The 16,876-nt window shown below is 37.7% G+C and overlaps 2 protein-coding genes across 6 annotated transcripts in view; both read left to right on the top strand.

Annotated features, from left to right (window-relative positions):
* The window catches only part of LOC142388337 (uncharacterized), a 52,197-nt gene extending 46,470 nt beyond the window's left edge, over positions 1-5,727 (top strand). For both annotated transcript variants that reach the window (XM_075473464.1, XM_075473463.1), the window contains exon 98: positions 170-5,727. In XM_075473464.1, the coding sequence (XP_075329579.1) occupies positions 170-625 (456 nt within the window). In that variant the 3' untranslated portion in view covers positions 626-5,727. The remainder of the gene's footprint in view (positions 1-169) is intronic.
* A 328-nt stretch (positions 5,728-6,055) lies between these two features.
* On the top strand, positions 6,056-16,395 carry scn3b (sodium channel, voltage-gated, type III, beta). 4 transcript variants are annotated; one of them, XM_075473467.1, is made up of 6 exons: positions 6,056-6,828; positions 8,505-8,671; positions 8,793-9,021; positions 12,287-12,425; positions 14,837-14,914; positions 15,443-16,395. In XM_075473467.1, the coding sequence occupies exons 1-5, from the start codon at positions 6,774-6,776 to the stop codon at positions 14,898-14,900; spliced, it is 654 nt and encodes a 217-aa protein (XP_075329582.1). In that variant the 5' UTR covers positions 6,056-6,773; the 3' UTR covers positions 14,901-14,914; positions 15,443-16,395. The 4 variants fall into 4 exon arrangements, with proteins under 4 accessions (XP_075329582.1, XP_075329585.1, XP_075329584.1 ...); XM_075473469.1 differs by lacking the exon at positions 15,443-16,395 and adding an exon at positions 13,346-13,399 and having other exon boundaries at positions 6,059-6,828; XM_075473468.1 differs by lacking the exon at positions 14,837-14,914 and adding an exon at positions 13,346-13,399 and having other exon boundaries at positions 6,060-6,828.
* Positions 16,396-16,876: the final 481 nt, after the last annotated feature.

Below are 16,876 nucleotides of genomic sequence, written 5' to 3'. Positions count from 1 at the left end.
TGACAAAAAGATTAATGCATAAATCGATATGCATGAATATGATGTGTGCCTGCCTATGCATTTTTGTATCACTGCTTTAGACTATGTGCAAGAATGTATTTATATATTTTCTCACACAGCATCTACAATGCATAATCTGTGATCCACTTTTTATTTTTATTTTTTACAGCGAGCATCATCAACAAGCATACCAAGCCTGAGTCGTAATGGAACAGTCCTGCTGGAACTGAAGAGGCGGTATGTATCACAGCGCATCAACGAGCTCCAAGTCACATTAGGCCAAATGAGGCAGTGCCAGCAGCATGACAACAAGTCCACAAATGGGACAAAATGCAGTACACAAAGTGACAGCCGCACCGCTCAGCAGGGGGAAAAGGACCATTACCTTGGTGGAGATGGCTGCAGTCCCACTGATGGCCATCAGCTGTACAGTATTTCAGCCAGCCAGAATCACAGCCAACACAGTGCGGAGAGCAGAGATCTTGGTAACTATAAACCGGAGAGTCATATTTCTGAGCAGCAGAGGAGTTGCACTGTCCAGACCAACAATCCCAACACGTTACTGAACTGCCAGGTGCTGGGGAGCCAAGAACTGCTTCACCTGAATGTCCAAAGAAAATTATAGCTTAACAGTCACATGGCAATGGGAAATATAATGGGACACACAAATATCAAGGATGTGTGGGTGCCTACTGATCACAATGAGGATCTGAATATTAATAAATTTTTTTTTTTTTTTTTGCATGTGGTTTTATTAACTTTCTCTGTCTGTCCTTTGCCCCTTTGTCCTCTGTCATGTTTGGTCTTATATAGTTTTTCTTAAATATTGTTTTAGTTCTTGTCTTTGTTGTATTCTGTCTTGTTTGTTGGAGATTGATCTGAGTGACCTCTGTGTTAACACGCAACAGCTATAAAACAGTTCAGATGTGCTCTTTTAATTATCAATGATCCCAGACAAAGATGATTTTTGGCAGCAAGCAGAGGCATAACACAATCTGTCATCTTGTCAGAACAGTTTCTCAGACAAGATTTAAAACTGGCCCCTTAGACAGGCTTTGTTCATTACTATATTGTGATTAACATAATTAACTTCAGGTGAATAAACACAAGTTGACACTTGCATTTTCTATGTTACCTCCTGATCACACCTCTCGCTTATGAATAGGTGACAATCTGAATGTTTTAGGAATATTTTATATTTCTCCTGTCTTGCACACATGAATATTGTCTAACACATGTTTTTTTAAGCTCTTTTCGTTGTCATAAGGTTTCTCTGTAACAAATGTACATGATACTAAAAGTTCTTACCCAGCTTGAAAGCCAGTCATATATGTATATGTATATATATATATATATATTGCATGACTGCTGTTCTTCTTGTTCAGTTGTTTATTTGACATATAATCTGAGTCTTATAATAGGAAGTCAGTATTACTACAGGGGCTTGTGAGCCAAATCAGAAGGTCAGATGGAAAGTCTTCACCTACTATCAGTGTTAGCTGAGAACTCCATGCCAGTTCCCCTTGGTTGAATTTGGCATTGCCCTGTAGCTGTATGTGTGTGCATGTTTGCGAGTATGTGGGGTGTCATTGAGTGACTCCCTGTGATTATTTGCCTTATCAGTTAGATTAGCTGCTTTGCCACTGACTGGCCTGTGTGCTGGCTTCACAGCCAGACAATGCATCTGTGTGGTGAGAAGCCAGACACTGCGCTTTTTAGAAATCCCGAGTAGAATCTATTGTGCTTTATGTTAACTTTCTTTCTTTTATCTTGAATGAGGCATTTATTGGACTCTTGCTCTACAGAAAGTCAAATCAAACACTGGAGACGATCAGACTAAAATCTACGAAAACTTGCTCTACAAAGCTAGTTTTTTTTTTTTAAAGAAAGTACCTTTCCCACCAATTACACAGTTCAAGTAATAATAGTTTTCTATTTTTGATTTAGATTGTTTTTTTCAAAGAAAACATAAAGCAAAGATGAGGGAAAAAACAAGGAGGGTTTGGAAAAAAAGATGAGAAAAGAAATTCAGTTAGGGTATAATGTTAAGATTAAGAGGTTAAGGTTAGGGGAGGAAAAAAAAAAGGTTGCTAGTTTGCATGTGTGAGGTTTGAAGGAGGAAACTGTTTCATTCAGCCCATTTAAAAAAACTGGAGGAATCTTTTCCTGACAGATTTCTTCAGTGCTTTTTATTTGGAATGTTTTCGATCTGCACTTTCAAGTTTCTAATTCTTTCCATCAAACCCTCTGTAGATTGTTTCCTTTCCTCCTCTTTCTTTCCGAGATTCTCCTTCATGGCTGATACATTTTCGAGAAGGCAGGACTTCTCTTCATGCCAGTGCTGCTTATCATTTTCCAATGATTTTTGCCTCTCCATCACAGCCTTTCTTTCATGTCGGTTGTCGTTTTAAAATACTGACAGGAGATGGGACTTGTCCTGCTCCCACTGCCGTTTTTGTTCATCAGTCTTTTTGAATTTGGAGCAGCCCAGATTCCAACTGGCTAATTTTACAGGGGGTGTCTGCATGTAGCTTCTCTTTCTTACAAAGTTCTACGTACAGAACTGCTGTCTCTTTTTCTTCCTCAGCTTTCTAAAATTTGTAGCTCGTTCATGAACTGCTCCACCGCTTTTGTTCGCGCAGCGTTTTCCTTCATAGCATCCCTTCGCTGGTCATTCAGTTGAGCCATGCGATATAGCCTATATTTTGCTGGTTTCATCTAATTGCTGAGCTAAAGAGCTTATGAATGCATCAGCTGCATCTGGTATAGCAGGGCATTACTGTCTGTTAGGAGAAAAGAAAATGAAACAAGAACAACAATGCTTCACATGATGAAAGAATCATCTGTCATGGTAAAGAATGTGGGGAATTGTGTGGGGATTTACGTGGGGATTCGCAGGTGTACAACATGTTTACTGTAGTTGTTAGGTTATTTTAGAGGGCTGGCTTTGAGTGATGTTTGTGGGGGTGTGCGTTTGTGTACGTATAGCATTGAGTTGCTTGTTTAATCTCATGATTTGAATGTTATTTTGCTGGCTTTGTCTGTCTATATTCCCAAAATGAATAACCAACAAGTAGTGAAATACATGCAGACACAGCCCTCTTTGATTCCTAAGACTTGTGGTATTTTTTTAAATAAATGTATGCATTTCATAATATTGAAATCTAGAGTAATTTCATATAGAATGAGGACAATTGAGTACAAAATATGCAGTGACCGTCAACACTCGGGTAGATCAAGAGTGAATATGGATATGATGCTTTGAGAGATGAGCGAAGTACTGCTTATACTCTCCAAGCTGCACAATTAATAGTTTTTTTTTCTAGTAAGCAGCACATGAGATTTACATCCCAAGTTCCATCCTGTTTGATCCATGGCTTTCTGCTGTAATCATGTTATAATCTTGAAATCCTTCCAAATCCCTAGAAAGCTGCTCTTTGCTGTATGCACTCCAGGAGAACTGCAAACAGACATACCTACACACATACTTATCCATACATTAGCGCATATGCCCTCTTAAACACTTATTTATACACTCAGTCACTTAAATTACTCCCTGCCTTCTCTCCACTGTTGACTCATGATGTGTTTGTAACTGCCCTTCCTCGGTGCTGCAGCTTGTGGTTAGATGTGACAACATGGCAACATGTTTTTTATTCTCCTTGTCTGAAATGCTTTGTTTCTCATAACCAATAAGTCTAACACACTGGATGCTGGTAGGAAACAGAAATGGTTTTGAAGCTTCCTGTAATGACAATGAGTGTGTATGCCATCACCAAGTAAGCTTCCTGTTGTCGCCATGGCACTGCTTAACTGTTGCTATGGTTTCCTTATCTGCAGGATGTGGTTCAGCCAGACCTGCCATATTTAGCCTGCTCCTCATTGTCCCAGCCTTCTACTGATGCTAACAGCAACACAAGGGTGCACTCAGCTCCCTCTTTGCTTTTCTCTATAAAAGCAAAAACCAGTGACTCAAAATCATTGGTGCGAAAACCTTTCAACTTTCTATGTCAACATTATCAGTGCTTTGCAATTTTAACACAACATGAACTTCAGGAGACATCACTTAGATGTGGAGAACATAGGTCATTGTTTTTTTCATTTGTGTGCATATAAAACAGAAGAAATTCTTAAACCCTAGATTCTTGTTGAGAGTAATCCTCCATTGTTCCAGATACAATGGTTGCAAGATTAAATACTGTGATATTCCAGTGAGATTACCGTCTTTCTTTATCACAGGCCCGACCATCCCTCATATTTACTGCATCTTAAACCCGATTTTCTTTGCTGTGCAATAAAGTTTACAAATGAGAACAACCCAATATTTCTGTTTTCTTAGTGAAACTGTGTCCAGAAAAGTATCTGATAGAAACATTTTTAAAATGATTTTGCATATAATCTGTACTATGAAATATGAGTTTTTTGTTAATCTAGTACTTTCAAGTCAGAGTTAGTGAATATAGATTAAATTGATGCCCCACAAGAAATCCCACTGGATATCATCAATCTGCTTATGTAATTGGATGTCTGTTGATATTCATATTGAATGTAGTGCAGCTCTATAGATTGAGACAATACAGAAAAAAATATATCCTTGCATCCTCATCACATTATTAAGCCTGTACAATCTGGGAGTCAATATAGTCCTGCCTGAGAGCTTAAAAAATATTATATAATTTTTTGCTGATATGAGTTTTCTTTATCATTATTCATGAGATGGACTCAACTGAGGTGTCTATCTTTTTCTACCTGAATCAGTGGATCAAAATAACTCAATTGGATTCTTCTTTGCCTTCATATTTTCATTTTAATCCTCTAGGTTACATAAACAAGGGGATTGAAAGAAAAACTGGCCTTGGAAACTCAAGAGTTTAAACTCAAATGTGAACCAAATGTCACATCAAAGATCATACCCTTTAAAGCTGCACACCAGAGGATCAAGAAAAAGTGGTTGTTTTCTGGAGGTGGGACCAAGTAAGATGTAAGACTTTTACACTCACCTCCTCCCATTTCATTACTGACACATCATGAGTTCAGGCCCAAGTCATTTACTATGAGTTTTGAGTCCTAAACAAGTCATAATGAATCTTTCACAAAACATAAAACCATGATAATGAGAGTAGTAAATAAAGATTTGAACAAATCATCAATGCTTTTCATCAATCATCAGTCATTTTTATTCCCTGAAGCTTGATTAACTTGTTATTGTGATTGTGATTGTTGTAACATTAGGATTTAGGGCAGAGGACAGTGACAGAGGACAGTGTAAGATATGGAGAATTTTCAACTCAAAACCTTAAAAGTTACTTTTAGTTTTATCAAGCAGAACTCTCTAAATTACTCCAACTCTCCATGATCTGTGACCCGAGTCTGCACCTATGTTGTTTTTCTCCACATTATTTCACAAGTTTCATTTCTGCAACAATTACAAGATCTGCACTAGATGAGTCGGAGTATGAGCATCCACAAGTTTCAAAACACAGATGCGGGATATACACAGCTGATAAGTAAAACTGCTTACTAATTTTACATTTTTTGTGGGTATTGTAAAATTAACTGTATGTCCCTATACCTGCCAGCAGCCCTTCAAACACATATCTACATTATACTATACACACACACATATATATATATATATATATATATATATATATATATATAGTTATGTAAAGAAGCCATATATATATATATGGCCTCTTTACATAACTCCCTCATTATCACAGGAGATACTTGGGAAGTTAAAGTAATGCAATTGCTCATGTGTAAATGAGAGATCGCTGCCAGCAGCTGCTAGATATTATGTAACACACAACACAGACACTTTCATCACTCGTTTTAATAGAATGGGGGAAAAAAAGGACGGTGAAGGTTACTACATGTGCACGCCACTTCTTGGCATGTCGTGTTTGGTTTGTTTATCATCCTCAGTCAGATATAAACCAAGCACAAACAGAAATACGCGATGAAGTAATTAGGCCGAACCCAAATGGCAATAATATAGCCATACACATTGTCCTGTAGGAGGGACTGACTCACGCATGCGTATCCAATCCTCTTCTCCTGCCAGCGCTAAGTGACTGCTGAAAAACAAAGGCAGTGAGCTCTGGCTGGGAAATGTCATCAGTCATTCTTAATGGTGGAAAGAGACGCCAAAGAATCAATGGTGTTATTCTTTGAGAGGTGAAATGAGAGAACTGTTCTCGTTGTTTTTTTGCGGTTGAGTGTGAGCAGGACTCCAGATCTCGCAACTGTAAGTAAGTAAATCGGCTTCTGGGAATCCACAGGTCCCTCCTCTTCGCTACAAAGAAAAAGAAAAGAAAAAGAAAAATCTGTTTCTGGATGGATCCGGACGGAATGACGGGAGTTGTGGGCGCGGGAACAGTTGCATCACTCGTGTAGTTGTTGCTTATCACGGACTACTTTCCAGATGCAGGGGATGATGAAATTAGTTCATTGTAGACGATGAATTGCGAACTCAGGGTTTTGGAAGAATACAGAACATAGATGAGACCATAAAAATATCAACCGCGTTCCAACAACCCTGTTAAGCATTTTGTGACTCCAAATCGGGTCTTTTGGCAGGCATTTTTGTTTGGTATTTTCAGTCGAGGAAGAGAGGAAGTTACCTTCGATCTTATCAGCCGAGGAGAGGCGCTGTCCGTGGTCCTGAAGTCATTTCAACAACTCCGTCTAAGACCTCGTTCCAAGACAAGTTGAGAAAAAGCGGAAGTGAAAGAGACCCTGTCCTCCAGCAGCTCCTGAAAGAGCTGAATATGAAAACTCCGTGCAGAGTTCATCTGGAAACTTTAGTACTTCTGACTTTCGTTTGTAAGTATAACACATCAAGATGCTTCAATCTCCTGTTTTATTGTGAACGTTGCTTGTTTTACAACGATGCGACTCTGAATATTCACCGGCCTTGGCATTGCGAACCATCCGATTGGCTGTGAATTCAACATCCAGTTTCAGAGCAGTTCCACTAACGTGTGCAGTTCTACTCAGTAGTGTCAGCATTAACGCTAATAAACAGGTCGAGTTAACAGAGGGAACCGTTGTTAAGCTTTCTCTTGTTTCCTCTCCCCTTTTCTGCCTCCCTTATTCCTTTCCTCGCCTCCCAAGTGTTCGTTTGAACTCATATAGAACAAAGAAAGAAAAAATAAAAAAGGAAAAAAAAGAGAAGAGATAGAATCGATGTTGTCACTGTCTGCCCAGAGGGCCTTTGGTTATATAAGAGCACAGGGCCAAACAATGGTCACACATACGGAAGACAGCTGATTTCTTGCTCCATATCTCTTAATGTATCTTCTTTAATACTCACCTCCAATCCCTCTTTCATTAGTCTAGTATCTTCAGTAGAATTTTGATTCAATCAATTCTTACACCACCTCACCTACAGCACTTAGCTGTCCCTTTACAGTACTAACTACAGTTTCTAAACTATTTTATCTCATTTAGTCCTCCCACTGCCTGGAAATATTAACTGACAGAGGCCATGATTTGTGTGCACTGGTCCAGATGATCTTGGGTTTGTCAGCAATACAGTGACTCGAGTCTCTTGAGTGCTCACAAAGCTCTATAATTGAATTCACGTCTTTTTAGAGCACATTGTGTTTTGCTTCTGGCTAAGTTTTGGATTTATTGTAAATAAGTACAAGAGCTGACGACCTCAACAATAAAGACTGGCTCAGGAGTTTTTTGCTCCAGTTAAAAATTGTGGTTGTCAGTGCACCATGCACAGGAGGTTTTATTCTACCAATATTTGAAAGAGGACTGAAAATTATGTCACTGACTGGCAGCCTATGTCAGCTCTAAGGGACACTTTGAATTTGTATGATGAATTATTTCTGCATCTGTAAGCATTTGCGCTTCGGAATCATTGGGTTCTGTAACAAGTATTAAAGAGCTCTCTCAAAAACTAAATAGGAAAACTGCTGTGGCATGAATACATAACAGTGAACATTTGAATATAATTTAGGACACATAGCTTTGATTGATAATTTGAGTCTGCCACCAAAGGTTTTATGTGGAATGAAAATAAATGAGCTTCTTCTGAAAAATACAATGTCTATGAATATTTCTATCTCTCTGTATGTATATATATATATATATATATAAATATATGTACATATGTCACCTTAAAAGTGTAAAAATATATCTCTTACTTCAATGGAACTTACATTCTTAATGTTTGGTGGTCTTCATCTTCCACAAAGTACTTGTTTTATTGCTAATTTGACTTTTTTCTGTGTCACAAAATCATCCTGTGCTTACAGGTCTTATTTTCAAGGTTATAATGAGCATAGAGAAATATTCCCCCTTTAGCAACAGAAGACATCATCCTCATTTCTTAATGTGCATCACCCCCGTATGAAGGTGAAACATGCACATGGATAAACAATTTTTAAAAATCCAAAAATGTTGGGTGGGAATGACTTTGAATGTGAAAATAAGATTTTGTTGTTGTGGTAAATCTGTCTAACATCTCTATGTAACACCACCTCTAGTCCAGCTGAGCAGGCCGGTATGTGTCGATGTGCCGTCGAAGACGGAAGCAGTCCTGGGGAAGTCCATGAAGCTGACCTGCATCTCTTGTATGAAGAGGGAGGAGGTCAAAGCAAAGACACGTGTGGATTGGTACTACATGGCAGCAACAAAAGAAAACAAAACTCATGTAAATTTCTGCAACAGTATTGTAGACATACCCCTTTTTATCTGTGTTCATAATAGTGTGGATTCTTATTTTTTTGTCTGTCTGTTTGTTTTCTGTCTGCACGATTGTTTCTTTCCCGTAGATATACAAATATGAAAATGCCAGTCCAGTGGATGTGGATGGACCATTTAAGGGCCGTCTGGCCTGGAATGGGAGCCAAGATTTGCAAGATGTGTCCATTATGATCCTTAATGTCACCTATAATGACAGTGGTCTCTATGAGTGCTATGTTCTTCGTGAATTTGAGTTTGGCTTCTTCACCCCCTCGTTCACCGTCATGAGGAATATCTCACTGAATGTGAAAGACAAAGGTATGTAAGGTTCTTCCATGTTTTTCTATGAGGTTGACTCTATTTCACAGGTTTGGCAAAATGCTTAGTTTTCATATCAGTGCTGTAACATTAAATTGTAAATGGTTAGCTATCAACCTTAAATCACTCTTTGTATAATAACTTTTATTTCTGTGTGCTTTACAGTGTTAGCAGAGCTGGTTTTGCATTAACCAGTATTCTCAGAAGGCTTTGAAAATACAGATTGTGCTTTGTAGAAACAGGACAGCATAACTGATACTTTCTCTTCAACACATTTTAACACTTAGAGAAACACTGTGTGCTGTACTGACCTCTGAGTTCTCTTTGTGTTGTACATCCCCTTCATCTGATATTACATAACGCGTTTATCAGACCATGATAAGTGGCTTTTTTAATTATAATTCCTACTGGTTACTTTTGCTAAGTGATACATCAGTGTGAATGCAGTCTGCCACTAACACCTCTTTCCCACTCTCTGCTGTGACTCTACCGATTTCAGAGGTATAATCATGTTTTGTTTTGTCTGCCTTTATTGTCCATCAAAGCTTTCTTCTGTTGTCAGTGATGGCGTTAATTCAAACCAGCTACTTTGCTATCTATTAAAAGGGGTAATGTATTCTGCTTCCTGAATGCTTGGCTTGCTGAATGCATCATTTTCCACCTTGATCGAATATACAAATCAACATGTATATTTGGACTTAATCCTCGCCATTTCTTTAACTTTACATGTTCTATGCTTGCTCATGCTAAAGGTGATAATTAGAGGCATATAAGAATAGGTTTGTGGTATCAAAGTGTTTTGTTTGTAAGAATGCAAATTGGATGCGATTTTCTTCCTAAGTGCACCTTTTGAAAAGTATGCAATGTTTTTTGTTTTTTTTTTGTACACAAATTAAACACCACCTTCATATCTCATACAACTGTGGCATCAAATTTCAGAAAGCCTTGATTGTAGTGGTCATTACAAATGGGTATCATATTACGGTAATGTAGTCCATGGAGGCAGAATGGAACAGCTCATGGTCAACACATCTGTGCTTTCCCTTCTAAGGGATTATATTGCACTAACAGCCTCTACTTGCAGGGACTGAAGAGTCAAATCAGAAAATCCTGTCAGCTGTCTGGCCAGCTGGCTTTCTGGAATTAGGTACACATTCACTGACACACTGGTTCACAGTGGCTCAAAAATTAAACACATTTAAAAGGATTTATTCACATTTTGTCAGACAATTGCCAAATGCTCATAAAACTACATACTGAAACATATTTTGCATATTGTAATCCTTTTTCATGCTCAAATTGGCTATTAAGAGATTATAGTGTGTTTCCATTATACTGTAATTGATGGGTAATAGTCTGGACTTTGTGTTACTAATCTCCCACCACTGCTAGACAAAGGAACATTGGATGTGATGTCAAAAATATGAAAAATTCTATTTAAATATGTGTTACCTATTTTACATGAGGCAAGGGCTTGGGATATTGTCCTCCATCACTTCCACTGAGAGGATGTTTAATATTCTTCTTCATGCCAAAGGAGAGGAGTGACCATAGTGAGTGGAAACGGTTCTAATGGGCACAAGACAATTTTTTTATAACAGAATTGACAAAAAAGATTTAAACTGAACCCTTTCATGTATAAATGATCAAAGAATTGCGCAACATTCTTCTGAGTCCTGATGATTTTTAGCTTTTATTTTTTCATAATCATGTGAAAATATGACAAACCAGGACAGTGTGCGGGGTACTGGCACATGTCCACTAATGTGGGTAATGTGCAATAATAGCATCCAACCCGTTCATATCCCAGAAAATTACTTTTGAGTAGTTGTCCACTGTAGTGACTTTTATGCATGAAAGGGCTAAAATCAGTTTACACAGAAAGAGCCACTGTGACGTTTTACTCTCATCTTTTTTAAAAACTTAAGGGTACCCTGTGGAGTTATTGGGATACCATGAGCACGTTCCCACTGAATTTGCTATTAGCTGAACACAGCCATGACAGATGTCTGCAGGGCACTCTTAACTCTTTAGGCTTCAGTACCATTACAGCACAGGTATGATCATATTACTCTTTATGCAACATAGTCTGAAACATTTAAAAAAAAAAATTATTTTAAATGTTATTGTCATCAGGAGACATGACTTTATTTTTCCATATGTCCATCTGCATAGTAATGATGGTGTAACTGTACATGCCGTAGCTGTATCTTGACAGAGGAAGCTAAATCTGATTTTCTTCATTAAACCTGTTCATTGAACGATACACAACTATAAAACGAATGCTTCTCCAGCAAGCCGAGTTGCTGCAGGCATTTGAGAAAACAATCTCATGTCCAGTCTTTTTATACAGTTTTAAATGTCACCATCAGAACGCATTTACATCCTCTGCTGTTAGCCAGCGAATACATGAACAAAACATACTCCATGTAATGTTGTTCACTGCCCAATGTTCTCTTCTTTTTCCCAGAAAGTCTAAAACTGGTAAACATGTCAGTTTTGCAGTTGCCCTGAAGAAATGTTGGACAGAGAATAAACACACTGTTGTAAATGCTCTATGATTTAATACAATATGGAATATAAAAAAAAAACATAAGTACATGCAATTACTAGACATAATTACATGATAAACATCTTACATAATAGATGATCATGTGAAGTCCAACTCAGCCACAACAATGGTGAGTTGGATTATCATTTTTTTTAAAAGATCTAGGAAGGCAAGGCATCTTTATTTATTATTACTTATTTCATACCACAGGCAACTCAATGTGCTTTACATAAAGACAAGGCATTTAAAAGATAAATTAAAACATAGTTAAAAGCAATCAAAGAAGAGGGGGAAAAATAAAAATATAAAAAATAATCATTAATTAATTGATTTAAAAGTGAAGAGTGCAGATAAAATACTTTCAGGTGTCATATGCACAGCTAAATAGAACTGTTTTCAGCCTGGATTTAAACATTGTCAGAGTTGAGGCCTGTCTCACATCTTCGGGAAGACTGTTCCAGATTTTAGGAGCATAAAACTGAAACGCAGCCTCACCTTGTTTCGTCCTGACTCTGGGCACCAGCAGAGTCAGGACTATATTATGGACACATTGCCCTCTTCACAATGACTGACACTAGACTGTGCATCATCAGTGTTGAATAAGTTCATCAAACTTGCAATAGAGTCTCTCTTGCTCTTTTCTACTCAAAATATTTCACAGAATGAATGCATAATGAATAAAACATGTCCCTGTGCGTTGTTTGTGCTCCACAGCCACTAAGGAAACTGCAGCAATCTACTCTGAGATCATGATGTATTTGCTGCTGGTGTTTTTGACCTTGTGGCTACTGTTGGAAATGGTCTACTGCTACAGGAAGATCTCCAAGTCTGATGAGCAGGCACAGGACACAGCGTGAGTCTCACACAGCTACGTATGCAGATCCACACACACACACACACACACACGCACACACGCACACACGAGCACAGATGCAAGTGGACAACAAACTGAAACAGTGTCTTTCCTGTTGTGACATGCTCATATATTAAATGTGAACTTACACAAACCCAACAAGGCAGTGGGGTCTTATTCGTTAACAGAGATAGTGTGTCCTTGAATAACTTTAAGTATACCTAGAGATGCGTGAATTTCAGGTTATTACATAATACTCATTTAAAATCTCAGCCATATCAGCCAAAGACATTTAGGAAGCAGTAAGGGAGAAAGCAGGACAGACAGAAAAGGGCACCCAAACAGACAGAGATAGCAGTAATTGACTCTACCCCGCACAGGTTTTTAACCCTCCTGAAACTTTAATCTTTATTTTCCCTAACACAGTCTGACAGACCTGAATAATTCTAAGCTCTGCTGACTGCTCTTTTTTCTAAAGAACGTTTTTACATTCAAGATGGATTTTCAGCTCCATCAGAAGCTGACTTTTACATCACCTTGTCAGCACTGTAAAAGACTCAAACTCACCTTTATAGTCGGCCCCCATCGGATTTTCACAGTGTTGACTAAGCCGGTGGATCCATGTTGACAGCTTTTATACAGAGGCTTCTTGCTCTGAAAATAAGAGCAGCAGATAATACACAGCAGTTGTGCTGATTCACTAGTGTTATTTTCCAAACAATTAATTGTAATTCCAAATCCAGCTTCTTCAGAGTTATACAGAGGCCAAGTACTACAGAGTTTGTATACACCACCTCTGTTAACAGTAGAGTAAACAGTCAAAATACAGTAAAATGCAATGGTAAAGTGTTTATTTTTGTTGTTGCTGCTAATGAAGGAACAAAGAGTAACATTTTATTTGACAAGTCTTTATTTTACAGATCTTTTATGGCCTGATGATCCCTTAATTCATGGATAAAGAATTGTGTGTTGTGGTAAGAGTTTTGGAGAACTTTCTTCTCCCCAAATTAAACTGTACACCAGCAACTAACTGGGATTTATTGAGAGTGTGCTAATGAATCACTCTAACTTTGTCTAACTTTGATTTATTTACCAAACAATAAAGCAAAAGTTAAGAGTACTGCATAACATTCAGCCCACACAGCTAAAGCACTGCATTGCTTCAAAGACCATTGAGGTTCATTAACATAGATGAAACAGCTGTTTTATCAGGAAATTAATTACTGACTTTTGATGGTTGAGTAGTTATTTATGCATATGATAGGATTTGGATGAGTTTATGCTATTTTTGGGATTATTTATTGATTTATTTATTTGTTGTTCAGTAAATCAATTCTTCAAATCAAACCATTTGTAGTTGTCTGGGCTTCGGACACTAATGATAAGCATTCTTTTAAAAGACATATTTGGATCCTGAAATGAAGGCATGTAAATCACTTAAGCACTGTTTGAATTAGAGAAATTGCCTTCTAAACATTTTGTTCTATGATGCCACATTTAGTTGGTTTTAAGCCATCTAGGAGCTGCTGACTGCAGAAATAAGCTTCTCCTTAGCATTTAGGCAGTTTGGGGATCCATGACCAGATCAAGAGAGCGCTTTAAGTGAATTATCATTGAAGTGATGTGACACTATAAGTTTCATCAGCCCCAGCAGCTGCAAAAGTTAATGGTTTGCGATCATGTCATTATTTAACGATACGGCAGCACATCCTTAGTGAGAGGCCACACTCGCTCAAAGAGGCAGCGCTGTAGTTAGTTTCTTAGCCAGCAAGACTTTATAAATATGTGTCTTGATATATTATGAGTTACATCAGTGGTTCAGTGGTCATATATGTCTTGTAAATGAAGATAAAGTCAGGAAATGACAGCAGTAAGTGAAGTAAAAAAGTCTGACAAGGCAATCTTTGAATAACTGCTACACTATCGGCGGGACAGTTTAAGAAAATATAAAACTTAGTGCAGATCATACTAATCTTGTTTCATCTACAAACTTATTCTACTGATATATAGAACATAAAGTCATGTTTAGTGGTGTGTGTGTATGTGTGTGTGTGTTTTTAAGAGGTTTACTAAATTGAACAACTAAATAAGGGTGTCAGATAATTTCCGTGAGCAGTCTCTCACGAATGCTCGCATGGAGGGATTTCTATTTTTTGAAATATGTAAGATGTAACCTGCTTTTCACCCAGTGGCAGCTGGAATGGGATAGAGGGGATATGGAAAGTGAATGAGTGAATGAATTTAACTCCCTGTGGGGTTGCACACGTGTGAAATAAAGGCAATAGTTAGGAGCAAAAGCTTCACTTTTTCAAAGTGAAGAAAAATGTAGTCATCTATGGTGTATCTTCTGGGACAGCGTCGTAGCAGTAGGTTTCAGACACTCCTCTGTTTTTCTACCCATCTGCCTACAGGACAAACTACCTAGCCATCCCCTCTGAACAGAAAGACAATCCAGCTGCTCCCGTTACCGAATAAAAGCGATTTTCACGGTATTTTACATGTGATTCTCCCAGTCTGAACAAAAACAGTGGAATCATCTCCCTTTTCAACTCATTGTTTGTACCTTTATTATTCATAACTGTAGTGGAGTCCTGTTGCTTCAACTTCCTCTATGTCTCATCATACACGCCTCCCTCAAAAGGGTTTTCATTCTTGCCATTTTTGAAATAACAAATCTTTTTCCATCCAATCTCCATCTCAATTCCAACTTTCAAATGTCCATTAGAATGTAATTCATGTAGACTGAAAAGTATAACATGAAAGTTCAAGTAAGAAAGGTGAAACTATATGCATGATATTTTTAAATGTGTTGTATTTAAAGGTAAGTCCATCTTGCACTGATCAGCATTGTGAAGAGAGTAAAAAAACAAGATGGACAAAAAAATGACGTATGATATCTGCATGTTCATGATGTTGTACTCCAAAAAAATTTAAAGAATGATCTAAAATGTAGATTTTGTTGCCCATTTGACATTTTTCTGATGAATGAGGGGAAACACTCTCTCTTCTCTCCTTAGATACTAACCTGTCACTATGGCAAGTTATTTCCATGTGTCGACAACAGGCAAAGATGACACCATCTCATCTCTGCCACTGTGAAGGCATCATTACTCTCAGACAGCCATGTGAATCCTGCCCAACGACCTCCCTCGTGTATTGACTGTGTCTCGTGAAGAGCTAGTCAAAAATGTCCAAGTGCTCAATTCTTCTCCTCCTTTTCCTCCCTTTATTCACCTTTGTGCCAGGCAAAGCAAGTGCTTTCAGAACTACAATAGCTTAAAGAGCAAAAATGTTGGTATCCTGTACTTACTATTATCTGATAAATAATAGCAATGCTATATTTGGACTCGCAGTTGTGTAGACTTAATAACCTTTTCCTAATAGTTGGTATCACCTCTGTGATTTCTATTAGCTCTATAAACATATACTGTATCCGACTATTGTCAACTTGTATACTGTAGTACTTGCTCAGTTTATTTTATTACCTTTTTACAGACCATGGTGTGATTTAGAGTCACAGTTTTGTTTGTATTTGCCAAAAAAAAATATTTTTTAAGAAAACTGGATTGGAAAGCTTTTATACTGTATGGATGTGCATTTATCTCTTGCATTTAGCTTTTCTGTATGCATATTCTATCAAATAATCCTATTTCTATTTATCTGAATTCATCTGGAGGTCTTTTCTCTACTTTTTTCTGTGTAAATTTTGAATACATGCTCAGCTTTGATGTCAAAGTACATAAAGTGGTCAAGTCGGCAATCTAATGCTGTAAAATGTATTCTTGAAGCTTTGACTGTTGCTGAAGTTCTACAGTAGCATTGCTATTGAGACTAGATGTGTGCCTCATTCTACAGTGCAACAATGTAGAACTGTAGAATTTGATTAAATCATATCATGATATTCTTGGTCTGTTAGATATATAATGTGTCATGTGTGAGTGAGCTACTATTAAATACAATGCATTCCAGAGTGAGTTGTAGCTTTACTTGTTTTTCGAAAACGTCTACTACTACCACGTCATTGTTCAAATGCCAATTAGTTGATGGTGCACAATAAATTAAGTCCAGTTTTAGACTTTTACTCTGCAAGGATGTGAACAGAAAAATGCAGGGTTGACTCTGCAGTTTCTTTTCATGCTCTTCTTACCTTATGTGACTGTGGTGTTGTTGAAAGGAATGGAGCAGACCTTAAATCATCACAATAAGCACCCCTGGTGTTTCCAGCTCTCATTAACACTGAAAAAAGCAGCAACCAGAACGCCTTTCGATTTGTTTCTGCTTGAAGTCAAGTCTCTCTATGTTAATTGTCAGTCTTCACAGAGCTTAAGCTCAGTATTCTGTAGCGGGGGGATTTTTTTTTTCTTTCTTTTTCTTATGTAGTATAAGAGCTGCATTTGATATGCAAGGCCAGAGAGGCTGTGGAAGGCAAAGAAAGACAGCAATTGGTAAAG

This window comes from Odontesthes bonariensis, chromosome 9, assembly GCF_027942865.1.
Source record: "Odontesthes bonariensis isolate fOdoBon6 chromosome 9, fOdoBon6.hap1, whole genome shotgun sequence".
In the NCBI taxonomy this organism is placed as follows: domain Eukaryota; kingdom Metazoa; phylum Chordata; class Actinopteri; order Atheriniformes; family Atherinopsidae; genus Odontesthes; species Odontesthes bonariensis.
The sequence above is the reverse complement of the archived record's forward strand: the minus strand, read 5'-3'. Positions and strand labels throughout refer to the sequence as shown.